General features: G+C 37.9%; 1 protein-coding gene across 1 annotated transcript; it reads right to left on the bottom strand.

The window, feature by feature from the left end:
* Positions 1–9,047: 9,047 nt before the first annotated feature.
* Positions 9,048–12,045, bottom strand: LOC108429623 (protein PET100 homolog, mitochondrial). Its single transcript, XM_017701489.2, has 4 exons — positions 11,937–12,045; positions 11,584–11,670; positions 9,628–9,660; positions 9,048–9,509 (listed from the first exon to the last, which is right to left on the bottom strand). Exons 1-4 carry the CDS (start codon positions 11,961–11,963, stop codon positions 9,405–9,407), a joined length of 252 nt encoding a protein of 83 aa, XP_017556978.1. The 5' UTR covers positions 11,964–12,045; the 3' UTR covers positions 9,048–9,404.
* Between the last annotated feature and the right edge of the window lie 871 nt (positions 12,046–12,916).

Raw genomic sequence — 12,916 nt, 5'->3', positions numbered from 1 at the left:
ATTCTCCTCTGGGACGCACTAAACAGTGCATTTATAATAATAGAGTGAATTGAGGTAAACAGGATTAAGACAGAGGTTTTTTTTTGTTCTATGAGTAGGATGACTGAAATAGATTTAATCTCCAAAACTCAGATGTTAAAGTCGTTTTGTTGACTTGTTAAGTAAAAATAAGGTAAGACATCCTCTACAGAGAACACCCTGCTGCACATCTTAATGCACAATTACTGTTTATTTGATGAACTTATTTTCCCAATATGTTAAACTCAGAAAATACATCGTCATTGTGCATTAAAATCTGTAGGAAATGTCATTTTTAAGTTTGTTACCTGTAGAGAATGTGTTAACTTATTTTTCTCATACAAAGTATGTAATTGTGCCGGGGTGTTCAGACTTTTGCATACAGTGTATCACCGCGTAAAGCACATGTTTAAAAGTAAGAACGCAACAGAATCTGGCAGATCTCTTTACTTCATTATGACCAGATGATTCATGTCATCATCATGGTCATCTCTGTCGGAGAAAAAGCAGTGAGTCAGAGGGCTACAGTCAAAACTGTAGTAGTGCAGAAGTTCTCCATTTCATTTGAACACAACAAACATACATTTATTTGCACAGACTTATTAGTTTTAATGGAATTGATAATAAAATGTCTTCCATATTGTTCCTGTGTTCTTTATGAGCAACTCCAAGGGTCTTTTCTAACACAGAGGACAAGCCCTGCATCTGGATACATGTCAAAACATCGTCAAGTTAAGCAAGTAGTTTGAGGAGGAACTTCAGACCTTCACGGCCTCACAATCTACATTCTTCTGCAAACATTAGTGAAAGAATGGGTTGCTCTCAGGAGCTCAGTGAGTTCCAGCGTGGTACTGTGATAGGATGCCGCCTGTGCAACAAGTCCAGTCGTGAAATTTCCTCACTATTAAATATTCCGCAGTCAACTGTCTGTGGTATTATAACACAGTGGGAGCGATTGGGAATGGCAGCAACTCAGCCACGAAGTGGTCGGCCACGTAAAATGACAGACTACTGCAAAACTGCTGTAGGATGAGAGTAGGCATGTTTACAACAGATGTAGCTGTTGCATTTTTTATTTTGGCCTAAATGTCCCTTTAACTTTAATTGTATGTTAATAAAACAAAATTTTATTTCAAGAAATGTTTTGATCATTTCTGTCGTTACTTTTGTGTTTTTCATTGACACTACATTTGCATACTTTTTGATGAGTATCAGTTATCATCACAAAAAACAACATACAACATTTGAGCAATTCTTTTATGGCAGCAAATACAGCATCTATATAGCAGATCTGTTTGTATTGTGCTTACAGTAGCAGTCACTACAGTCTCTCTGTAGTAAGTTTGTACTTTCCTGTGCATGCAGGAGATCAGTTACACAGCCAAAGCTCTCTAAACACAGACTATCCACTACATCCCAGGCATCCAATCTTAAGTGGCCTACCCTGGTTAACTGCTCTGCAACCGGGGCCCCTCTCCTGGGCCTCAGCACTCTGATCACAGGGTATATCCAGATGCCCATCTTTGATTTCCATCTGCTATTCCAGGCTTTCAGCTGATACACCTGCAGGATGATACAGAGTTGATCAATAGGGAGTCAAATTAAGGGCTGACAGTTGGATGTATAGCGTTTCAAAGTGCACCGAGATCAAAGTTATGTGATACGTTTGTCCCCAGAGTGTCAGAGCTCCGTTGCAGACTGCAGAGAGGGCCTGAGAAAGTGCAGCATAAAGTACATTCAACAAACAGCTGCAAAACAGTAAAATGATTACTGTGTTTTGTGTATTAGCATACAGGGACATCCCGAATAGACAAAAATAATGCGGGGCTAAAACCTAGTAATGGGACCAAGATAATTAAGTCATGGCCATAACTTAGTAAGCATGGGAACGACATAATTATGTCATGGCCATGATTTTGTAAGCTGTGGGATAAATAAGTCTCAACCAAGAGTTAGTAAAGTGTGGGAACAAGATAATTAAGTAATGGCCACAACATAGTAAGTCATGGGACTGTGATAATTAAGTTATGGCCACGACTCAGTAAGGCATGGGTATCAGATAATTAAGTCATAGACATGACTTAGTAAGGTGTAAGAACAACATTATAAAATCATGGCAATGACTTAGTAAGGTGTGAGAGCAAGACATTTAAGTTGTGGCCCCATCTTAGTAAGGTGTAGGAATGAGATAATTAAGCCTTGACCACAGCTTATTAAGACATGATCTCGTTCCCATGCAAGTTGTGGCCATGACTTAATTATCTAGTTCCCACACCTAAGTACTAAGCCTTACTGTTTTTATTTATACTGGATGTCACCAGCAGGGCTCTATTATTAGCGACATGGTAATACTGTAGGCGGAGTTTGGGTGCAGTAGAGGTTGAGTAGCACCCCCTACTGGCCAGAGCATAAATTGGTTTATCATGTTAAAATTAGGTTAGTGTGATGTTTCCAGTTCTTAGCTCTATGTTTGTCTGCATTTCCTTCTTGTTGGTTAGCCTGTTATGTCACTTAGCCATGTGCTTTTGTTTATGTCTTACTTGTGTCTTGTCTGTTACACCACCCTGTAATTGTGCTCAGGTCTTTCATGTTCTGTTTGTCCCTGTATTTATACCCCTGGTTCTTGTGTTGTAGTCACACTGTTGGATCTTAAGCTCATTTACACCAGACACAGTCACTGTGCCACACGACACTCCCTGCACAATAGGCTATAATATAAATCAAATAGCCTTACACACCAGGCATGTGCATTACTGTGGTGGTAACATATGCATGAAGCATAAAAATACACTTTGAGTCTATTTTTCATGCACAGCATGCTAGTAGTTTTCAGGCACATACAGTAAAAATTAATCTTGCCATATCGCTCAGTCCAGGCTATAAACAAATAAACAGTCCTAGTTTTAACTCTTTGTCAAGGTGATAGAAATCCAGTGAGTAGGTCAATATTGTGAACCCCTCTTCGTGTAGCTGTTCATCACATGGTGAGAAGGCCAAGTGCAGTCACAGCAGCAAGTAAGTTGTTCACATGAATAAAGACATTTGGATTGCATGAAAAAGCAGCGCAAACAGAAACTGTTTTCATGTCCAGTGTAAAATAAAAATCTTTATGGATTTGTTACAGCTTATCAAGTGAGCTTCATCACATTTGGTGTGAAATTGGCTTTCGTTTTCTTTGCTCTCCCCAGCCCTTTGTGTTCTTCTAGTTTAGTATCTTGCTATCTAGTGTTCTTTGTTTCTTTCTTAGGCAAGTTGATTTTTGTGGATTCTGTTTGTTTTCATTATGGACTGTACTAAAACAAAAGACTCTCACTTGCATCCTGTTTCCATGTCTTCTTCAACCTTCATGTTACAGACAGTCAGGGCTGGTCTTGACCAGGTGTGTTTCGCCGCTTAATGTGACCTAAAACCAACTATTTTGACAGGAAGGGGCCGTTTGATTGACAAAATAAACAAACAGATGGCTGTTTGTGAGGTTTCACTTAAGCACTGCTAAATGTCTCAAGAAAGCTTGTGAATGACTTTTAAAATAAATGCTGTGAACTTCCCAAACATTTTTTTCAGTCCATCAGCTGTGTCTCGCTTGGAAAGGTTTATTGTTGTCATGGTGGGCAGAGCAGGCAGCAATATGGCCGTCAGAAAACAACTGATAAAATCCTGATAGTTGTGGATGAACCTGTGTTCATTTGCATGGGCCTTTGAGGGCCACAAGTCAGTAAGGTGTCCCATTACACATTTGGATATTCAAAGGAGCACTCATGAGCACCCTCATGAGTCGTTACGGCGGCGCTTGACGAGGACCCTGTGGATGTAGATTTGGCAGCGGCCTCTTATCCAATTCCAAGGGCCAATCGTAGTGGAGGGATTTGTTTACAGCTGCCTGACTGACAACGGAGACAAAGATATTCAGATTTAAGCCAAAATGAATTCATAGATTTAACTCGTCATTGAGCTGAATTACGCTTGTAATCCACATTGAGACATTGTAGGTAAGCAACTAAAAACCCAGTACAACTGATCATTTCACTGGGTTCAATACTTAAATAGCCTGTGCAGTGTGGGGTTATAGATGTCTTCATACAACGTCAATAGTCTGTTTGTTCATATCAGTGTCTGCATGTGTATGGAAAAAAATAAACAAAATATAAACACTAATTAAAAACCACAAAATGGTAAAGGACATGAAAAGCCTCAAAGTGTAAAAACGTATTATGATATTTTGATCGTCTCGTAGTTCTTTTTCTCTCATACACTGCATAGTTATTTATGTTTTCATGTATTTATAGTTTGTATTCCTGTCATCCTTATTCTGTTTTTGTTATGTCATTTGTCATGTTTTTGTAAAACGATCATTTGCAATAAAACATTTAACAAAACACCATATACTGTGTAAAATGTCATCACACTTCAAAACAGGGGTCTCCTGACAGCAGGTGCATCTGTATTCCAACCTGTGGAGCAAAGTAGAGTAAAGTTAATTTTACAATATTTGGTAGAGCACATTTTGAGTCACTCAATGAGTCACTCAACATGTATGCCACACTAAAAAAACACACCAATAGTTTTTATTATTGCACCAAACAAATGCTTTTCCATTTCTTTTTTTTCTTGGTGAGGACACTAAAGGGTTAAAAATACAAACAAACAAACACCTGAAGGCAGCTTGACCTTCAGAATGGAGATGCCCAGCTTGTTAGTACTCCTGTAGTCCTGTAGGAGGCAGTGTTGCATAACCTATCCAAAGTCAGCAAACTCAGAGAGGTTTAAGTCGACATAGCCCACCTGCTAAAACATAGGAATAGAAGAAGAGCACAAAATCTAGCACAAAATGATGTCTTTAATAATAAAAAAGAGACTTTTACATGTTTTCCCTCACCTTTCTGTATGATTTCCCTATGTGAAATGACACTCATTACAATCTGCGCTGTTTACATATCTACATAAATGAATGAGGGCATTAGTTGTGGGGCTAAAATAATCAGTGAAGCTCAGTTTGTATACTAACAGTGAAAAGGAACTGCTCAGATGCACATCAGTCTTGCTTAGGGCTGAGCAATATAACAATAAATACTGTTATTGTGATCAATTCTGTCACGGTACAATACAGTTTGCTTTTCTGGACATACCGTACTTATAGAACACTGACCAACTACATGTGTCGTTATTAAAAGAGGAAAACTAGTTCCACTTAACTGGAGTTAGTGCAACACAGTGTGCCAAGTACTGAATGAAAATGATTGTATTCACAGTTTTAATGGTATTTTTAAAAATAGCACGGCTGGTTCTTTTTCTCAGTTCCAACTGATCAGATCTGAAAAATAAGTGTTGTGTCATATCGTGCACCGTATAAATTACGAGTATTGCAATGTAATATTTTTGCCATATTGCCCTCCTCTACTTGTATGTTTAGCAACTGTTTTTTGAGATCTGAAGGGGTCCATCACTTTTGTTCAAGGCAAAAGGGGTCCATCACTTTTGGTCATTTTGCCCTAAAACTAGAGCTTAATAATTTATTTTATTATAGGTTTGTTTTTTGTTGTTTTTTGGTTGTTTGTTTTCGGTCAGCATTATATCTCCACTTAATCCTCTTCACAAACACCAGTTTGTTTTTTTTTCAATTGTTTTCTTGTTTTCATTCATCAGCATTCTCTCACTACAATACCCAGCATGCATTATGTGTCAACTTGCTTGTCATCTGGTGAGCCATTTCTGTCATTTGAGTTAACCAGTACTTCCACACTACATCTAGTTCTCACCTAAAATTGATGCATCTGCAGGAAGGATCTCCAGGACCAGGGCAGGTGACCACTTGAGTAAACCACTCCATTGTGATGATGATTTAAAGACTGAGAAAAAAAGCCCACCCCAAAAATCCAGCTTTAAATTTTACAGCATTTGGCTGATGCTCTTATCCAGAGCAACTTACAATTTGACCAATTTACACAGGTAGGTGAAACTGGTGTTAGGAGTCTTGCCCAAGGACTCTTAATGGTATAGTGTACGGTGCACATCCTAGCAGGGGATTGAACTCCAGGTCTACAGCATAGAAGGCAGAACTGTTACCCACTACACCACACCAATGTTCCCTTCTACCTTCAAGATACATCATCAGAAGGGGGGGTGGGGGGTGGCTTTCTAGTCTCTCAATGTGAAAATATCAGTCTGGATGTTACTGAAATACCAAAGATGCAGGAATTATTACATTTTCCATTTTGTTGTTGTTGTTTAAATGGGAAAGCCACAAAAATAGCTGGATATTCCAACAACGCAAGATGGTGCAGTGAGGGGGTATTTGAGGTTGCTTAGGTGGGCAGGCAGCAAAATGATCAAATCAGTTAGGTTAAAGGGAGGAACAACAAAAGTAGGACGCTTTTTCAGCCAATCAGATTGTGCGGTCAGAACTAACTGTTCTGTACACACTTACTGACCTTTCACACAGAGAGTCTACACATCCAGGACTCAAATGCAAACACCTTACGTGCACAGAGTTGACGATGACTTCTGGCCTATAAAACACAAAGCTGTGTCGCACACTGTGAAATTAGACCTCCGCATTTAACCCACCCGTGAAGTGAAACACCACATACACACTAGTGAATACACACACACTAGGGGGCAGTGAGCACACTTGGCCAGAGCGGTGGGCAGCCCTTTCCACAGCGCCCGGGAGCAATTGGAGGTTAGGTGTCTTGCTCAAGGACACCTCAGTCATGGGCTGTCGGCAATGGGGGTCGAACCGGCAACCTTCTGGTCACAGGTTCCCTAACCTCCAGCCCATGACTGCCCTAGGGCTGGGCTTTTTTGAGACAACAGGAACTGTGGGGTCCTGTGTGGGAAGAGGGCAGCCGACAATCTTTTGGGGGCGGTGTTGATGACCCTCTGGAGTGCGTTCCTCTGAGCCGCTGTGCAGCTGGTGTACCACACGCGCATGCAGTATGTTAGTATGCTCTCAATGGAGGCACAGTAAAAGGTCACCAGCAGTCTTTGTGTGATGTTGTTCCTCCTGAGTGTTCTCAGGAAGTAGAATCTCTCCCAGGCCTTTTTCAGCAGCTCAGAGGTGTTCACACTCCAGGATAGGTTCTTGAAGTGGGCTCCCAAGAAGCGGAAGTCTGCCACCCTCTCCACGCAGTCCCTGCTGATGATTAATGGTGGGATACTAAGCTTTTTATAACTGAGATGATATTTTATATAGATGAAACATTCACCTCACAAAAGGAAGCTCTAATGCTCAAAAAGCATTACATTACATTAGCTTACACACTAAATGGGCACTTGTTGCAGAACATAAAAACAGGTGCAATAAAGAACTTAAGCAGCTGTTCTAAAATGACTAAATAAATTACTAAAAAAACATTGTAGCTGTTTAGCTAAGTGTGATTAGTTTTGACAACCAGCTGAAGATGGTGACCAGGCTTTAAATAAAGAAGTAGAGCTGCTAGATGTCGCATTAAACTTAGCACAGAAGTGTGAATACACAGTGCCATTTATTGGGCACTAGCATAACATTGCCATTGCATTTCATCGCTGATGGAAAAAAAACAAAAAAAACAACGGGTATCTCCAAAACGGTAACTTTTCAGAAAAATAAACTTTGAATGGAAGTTAATGGAACTGGATTTGTTTCTAAGTAATTTTGGACCTTTTTTGGACCTTTCTGTCCCAGTAAGCTGTGCTCAGGTGCTCTCGCATTACCAGACGGTTAACTAGTAAATATGATTTCACTCCTTTCAGCTGCTTGTTCGTAGATACACCCACTTCACAGAATAAAAGCATGGAGGTCCTGAGAATGCAAACCTTTTTATTATTATTATTATTATTATTTGTGTCAAAAAGCACACAGATCTAATAAAATCGCATTAGGATTTTTCAGGTTCACTGAAGTTTAGCATTTAATCAGTCTAAGTCTATGGGTAATATCAGTGTAAGTCTATATAAATCAGTGTAAATTTATGTAAATCAGTGTAAGTCTATGTAAATCAATGTAAGTCTATATAAATCAGTGTAAATTTATGTAAATCAGTGTAAGTCTATGTAAATCAATGTAAGTCTATATAAATCAGTGTAAATTTATGTAAATCAGTGTAAGTCTATGTAAATCAATGTAAGTCTATGTAAATCAGTGTAGATTTATGTAAATCAGTGTAAATCTATATAAATCAGTGTAAATTTATGTAAATCAGTGTCAGTCTATGTAAATCAGTGTAAGTCTATGTAAATCAATGTAAGTCTATGTAAATCAGTGTAAGTCTATGGGTAATATCAGTGTAAGTCTACATAAATCAGTTTAAATCAGTGTTAGTCTATGGGTAATATTTCTGTGAGTAGTGCAGTTGAAGTTTCAGTAGTTGGTTTCAGTAGTGCACCCTCTGTCTATTATCTGGATCCCTAACATGTAAGTTGGCAGCACTGCTGGGCACTCAAAGGTTTGTACCAGATGCCTTCAAATCCAAAATACACAGATTCTGGATTCCAGTCCTGTATTTTGTATCCACTGGAAAGTATGACACTAGGAGGCCAGTCAGTTACCCCGACAGCTGAACTCAATGTCTAGATTTAAAGACAACTGGTATTTAGTTTATTCTTCCTCATTACTTTAAACTGTGGTCGCACAGTTAAAACAAAACTATTTAAAAAAGCATTAAGCATTCAAACTTTTGTAGATGTTTACAGTGATTTTGTTATGATGTTTTAAGCCCAAAGCATGAACCGAGTCAGTAATAAGCTAAATATATGCAATCATAATTTGTAGGATGCTTCTACTGGGAGGTGGCTGTCCTCAAACCCTCAGCACTAAATTTCAATTGCGAAAAATAATATTTTTGTTTGTTTTTAATACATTTTAACATAGAAACGTTTTCAATGTTTTATTATTAAATGATCTTTTTTAAAATGAAGTTGAAGGATTGAAAATTGAGTTTAATTTAAAAAATTATTTGACATTATTTAAAAATTATATACACAATACATTATTTAATATGTATCATGCAGCAATGCAGCGAACACAGGTACAAATGAAAACTTTGGCCTTGTTAATGGTGACAAAATCAAAGTTTAATGAAACATGTTAATATGAAAATCAATGCACTCATTCTGATTTAATAATAAAAAAATAAATACATATATATTATCCAGCAACAACAAAGCCAGTGTTCTTCAGATGTATTCTGAATGTTCAGGTTGAACGCTTTGAAAAGAAATCAAATAGTACGGTTTGGTGTTTTTGAAAGCATTTATACTTATAAAACTGCAAATTTGCTGCGATTTTTCAAAAGGTACACTCAACTCTCCATAATATGTGACCCCTGACTAAAGCGCCAAGCCCAAGCTTGTCATGGTCTCTCCATTAGCTTTGCCACTTGGCCCCTTCTGTTTGGGGTTTGGAGACATCACTCCTTCTCTACTGTGTTTTCTGATTCCATGCCCAGACGTTTCAACATCTTCTGCTCCTGTCGTCTTCTCATGCGCTCCTTAAACTCCTCCAGCTCTTGTCTCTGTTTTCCGAAAGAGAAAGTTCAGACTAGCAGGATTATGATCACACTAATAATTGTAATATTAGGCTGATGTTGTGACCATTAGAACCATAATGAAATCAATTAGTGATGTACTTACATGCATTTTCTCATCTGGTGGAAAGATCTCCCTCTGAAAAAGGAAATGTAAAGAACAAGGGCATATTAATGCTGCAGAATATGTTAATATTGGCCTTTGCAATAACGATACATAAATGAACCTCAGATGTTTCTAATGAGGGATCTGTGGATGTTTTAAAGAATTGCAGCATTTGCATGGTGCAAATAAACCTACTGCAAAAAATAAACTAAATAATATCAGTCAAAATAAAACGGGCTTATAGTTAATCACGTCACAAAGACTGACCAATAGTCAGCAATATAATCAAAACGTAGTATTTTATCCTATCTTTGCCATCCTGGGTTAGATGAGGTGCATAAATATGTATTGACAAAAGCTTAATTCATTGATCTGAGCGTGGCAATTTAACTGCATCAATTCCGGCATGTTAAGACTGATTATTATAATGTTCAATCAAGTATTTTCTCATTTTTAATATTTGTTATTTTAAAATTTTCGCAATCCAAATTCAAACATATTGTCTTTATTGTCTATATACACTAATCTGTATAACACTCTTCTGCCAAATGTGTTTATTCAGCATGTTTTTAAAAAGGGATCTGAATCTGAATATTTTTACCAAAATAATCTAATCAAATCCCGATGATATTTGAGATTTGATGATGCACTGCATCATTTTGTAAAAAATAATTACGAGGTCAGGCATTTACATAACAATTAGACCATGTTCTTTTACCTGAAATAAATTTCAAGACACCTGTAGCAAAGGTTCTGTGCCCAGACACTGGAAATACTGACTGCTGTTCCAGCACCCAGTACACCTGCACCTCAGGTGACCAGGAGTCAGCTACCAGCACATGGATTACGTGGTCTTGGACTAAACCAGTGGTTCTCAAACCACTCCTCCGGGCCGCCCAGAGGTTCCTGGTGGGTACTGAGAACCAGTCTGAAAACCACTAGACTAAACTACACTTAACTTTAATGTCACCAGTGATTGACAACTTCAAATCCTTTTGGACAATATTTACAATAAGATCAGCGTGATTTGATGTGAAGCGCTCCATTCCAGAGAAACGTATGGAGTGAGAACTGTTCATAGCGGTGGCAGGAACCAGACGTGTGAAGAGCTGAACGCCTCTAAAAGTTATAGTTTATATATATATATATATATATATATATATATATATATATATATATATATATATATGTGTGTGTGTGTGTGTGTGTGTGTGTGTGTGTGTGTGTGAACAACTTTTCTTTCTTGGATTTACACACTATTTTACCAATATAAACACTGCATACAAAACCTCAGAGGATGCATATGGGTTCACAGTTTTGGGTTTTTTTTTTTTTTAATATGTGTTGTAAACCTCATGCTCCTATGAAAGTCCACTCCTGCCACATAAAATAGATTCAGCACCTATTTATTATTTACAAATAAATTGTTATGCCATTATTATTATTATTATTATTATTATTATTATATGCGACAATATTATTCTATTATTCTAATATATTATTCGAGTTACCATCGCATTCTGAGACGCTTACTCATTGGCTGCTTTCTAGTTAGTATTTCAAAATAATTACCGAGTATCTCGTGATAATGACAAAGTAAATCTCATCAAGGAAAATGAATAATTAGATGGTGGATTTTTTAAAATTATTTTTATTTAATGATGTGGAAAGTCTTTCCCATGCTCCCTATCACCACTGCAGTAAAAAAATCAAGAGCCTGTGGATTTCTCTTAAATGAACTCATCAAATCCCTCTAAATTGCTTTGTTTACAGGTCAAAAACTGAATTAGACAGAATATCTTTCATTCTGGAATGGGACACCAGCCTGAATAACTACATTAGGTTATACAGGCCTTGTTTACACGGTACAGGAGTGCTAGGAAACGGAACAGATAACCTGGAGAGGTTTGATGAGCTCTGACCTCAATCCCTCAGCAGGTAAGTCAGCCTACTGACCTTTCTCTTCACAATGTATTCCTCGAAGTACTCTGCTTGGTTGGATATCCAGAACATCGTCACTGGGAAGGACAGATAGAGCATCATCTGGAAAGAGAGCATTGAAATGAAACGCAGAACACAAACCTTAAAAATGACTGAGTAGCTCTCGAAGCTCAGGTTGACTTCTGGCTCGAATTTAACGTTCCACCTTAAACGGTGCAGTTCCAGGAGCCAGAATGGAAAAGCTGCAGCATTTAAGGTGGAACGGGGGATTCTAGCCATATTCTCTGACATATTTAATACAGTTTTGAGATCTTCTTCAGCGTCAAACGTAAACCTTAATAACGATAGAGGAGCGCAAAATATCTCACCCGAAATATTTCTATTTTGACCCCCATGTCTTCTCAAGACTACCGCAGGCTCGACATCACACAGTTCCGGTTGCGGTGCTGCTGCGCCAACTCGGAGACAAATTAAAAGTTCACCGAGCAGCACTTCTTCATAAGACACTGGACAGAAATACAGACAGACTCAAAACATATTAAAGCATAAAACTGTAGCTTTCATTTTTCAGAGTTTCCTCATATCTAGTCCAGCCCCCCAGTCTACGTTTCACGTGTGTTTTGGTCTATATAATCCCAAACTGGCATATAGTTCACCGCCTGCTTCAACACGTTGCTACAAGTAATAACCTCAAAAGGTATAACGCTAACATTTTTGTTAATGCATTTTTATTTCAATATATTTTTTTTATTTAAAATTGTACCTTACATTGTACCTGTACATGTTCTTGGCGTAATACTCGAGGACATGTCATATTCTGTTGCCACACTAAATAAATTGGTCATAGTCTTGCTCAGTACACCTGCCACTGCAATGCTCCTTTCCACTATCCCCCAAATTCTGTTTTATATCCCTATCATGACTCGCCAAGCACGTTTATTTCAAAACGATTTCACTCAATTTCATGTCGGCTACCGCACCCGTCTTTTAAACTCGGACTTTTATTTTGAAATACATGCGTCACGCGTTGCTCTTACGACGCCTTACGTCAGAATTATATAATAAAAATGTGGAAATAAAAGTGTTTAAATTAAAACGTAAAACAAAAAAGCTGCACGTGACACGGCTTGAACAAATCTGTGATGAAAAAGGGATCTTCTAAACTTTTAGAAACTTCCTGACATGTAGGGAATAGGTTAATTCATTGTCAAAACATATTAACACAATTTAAACACAATTTAATCTAAAATTTACATTTTAGATTCAGCTATGGTTAAAATTAAACGGGCAAATTATGATAATTTATCTTACATTATTAACATTTCCACCCTTAGGGAGAAGCGGCTTT

Source organism: Pygocentrus nattereri, chromosome 1 (assembly GCF_015220715.1).
Source record: "Pygocentrus nattereri isolate fPygNat1 chromosome 1, fPygNat1.pri, whole genome shotgun sequence".
NCBI lineage: Eukaryota > Metazoa > Chordata > Actinopteri > Characiformes > Serrasalmidae > Pygocentrus > Pygocentrus nattereri.
The sequence above is the reverse complement of the archived record's forward strand: the minus strand, read 5'-3'. Positions and strand labels throughout refer to the sequence as shown.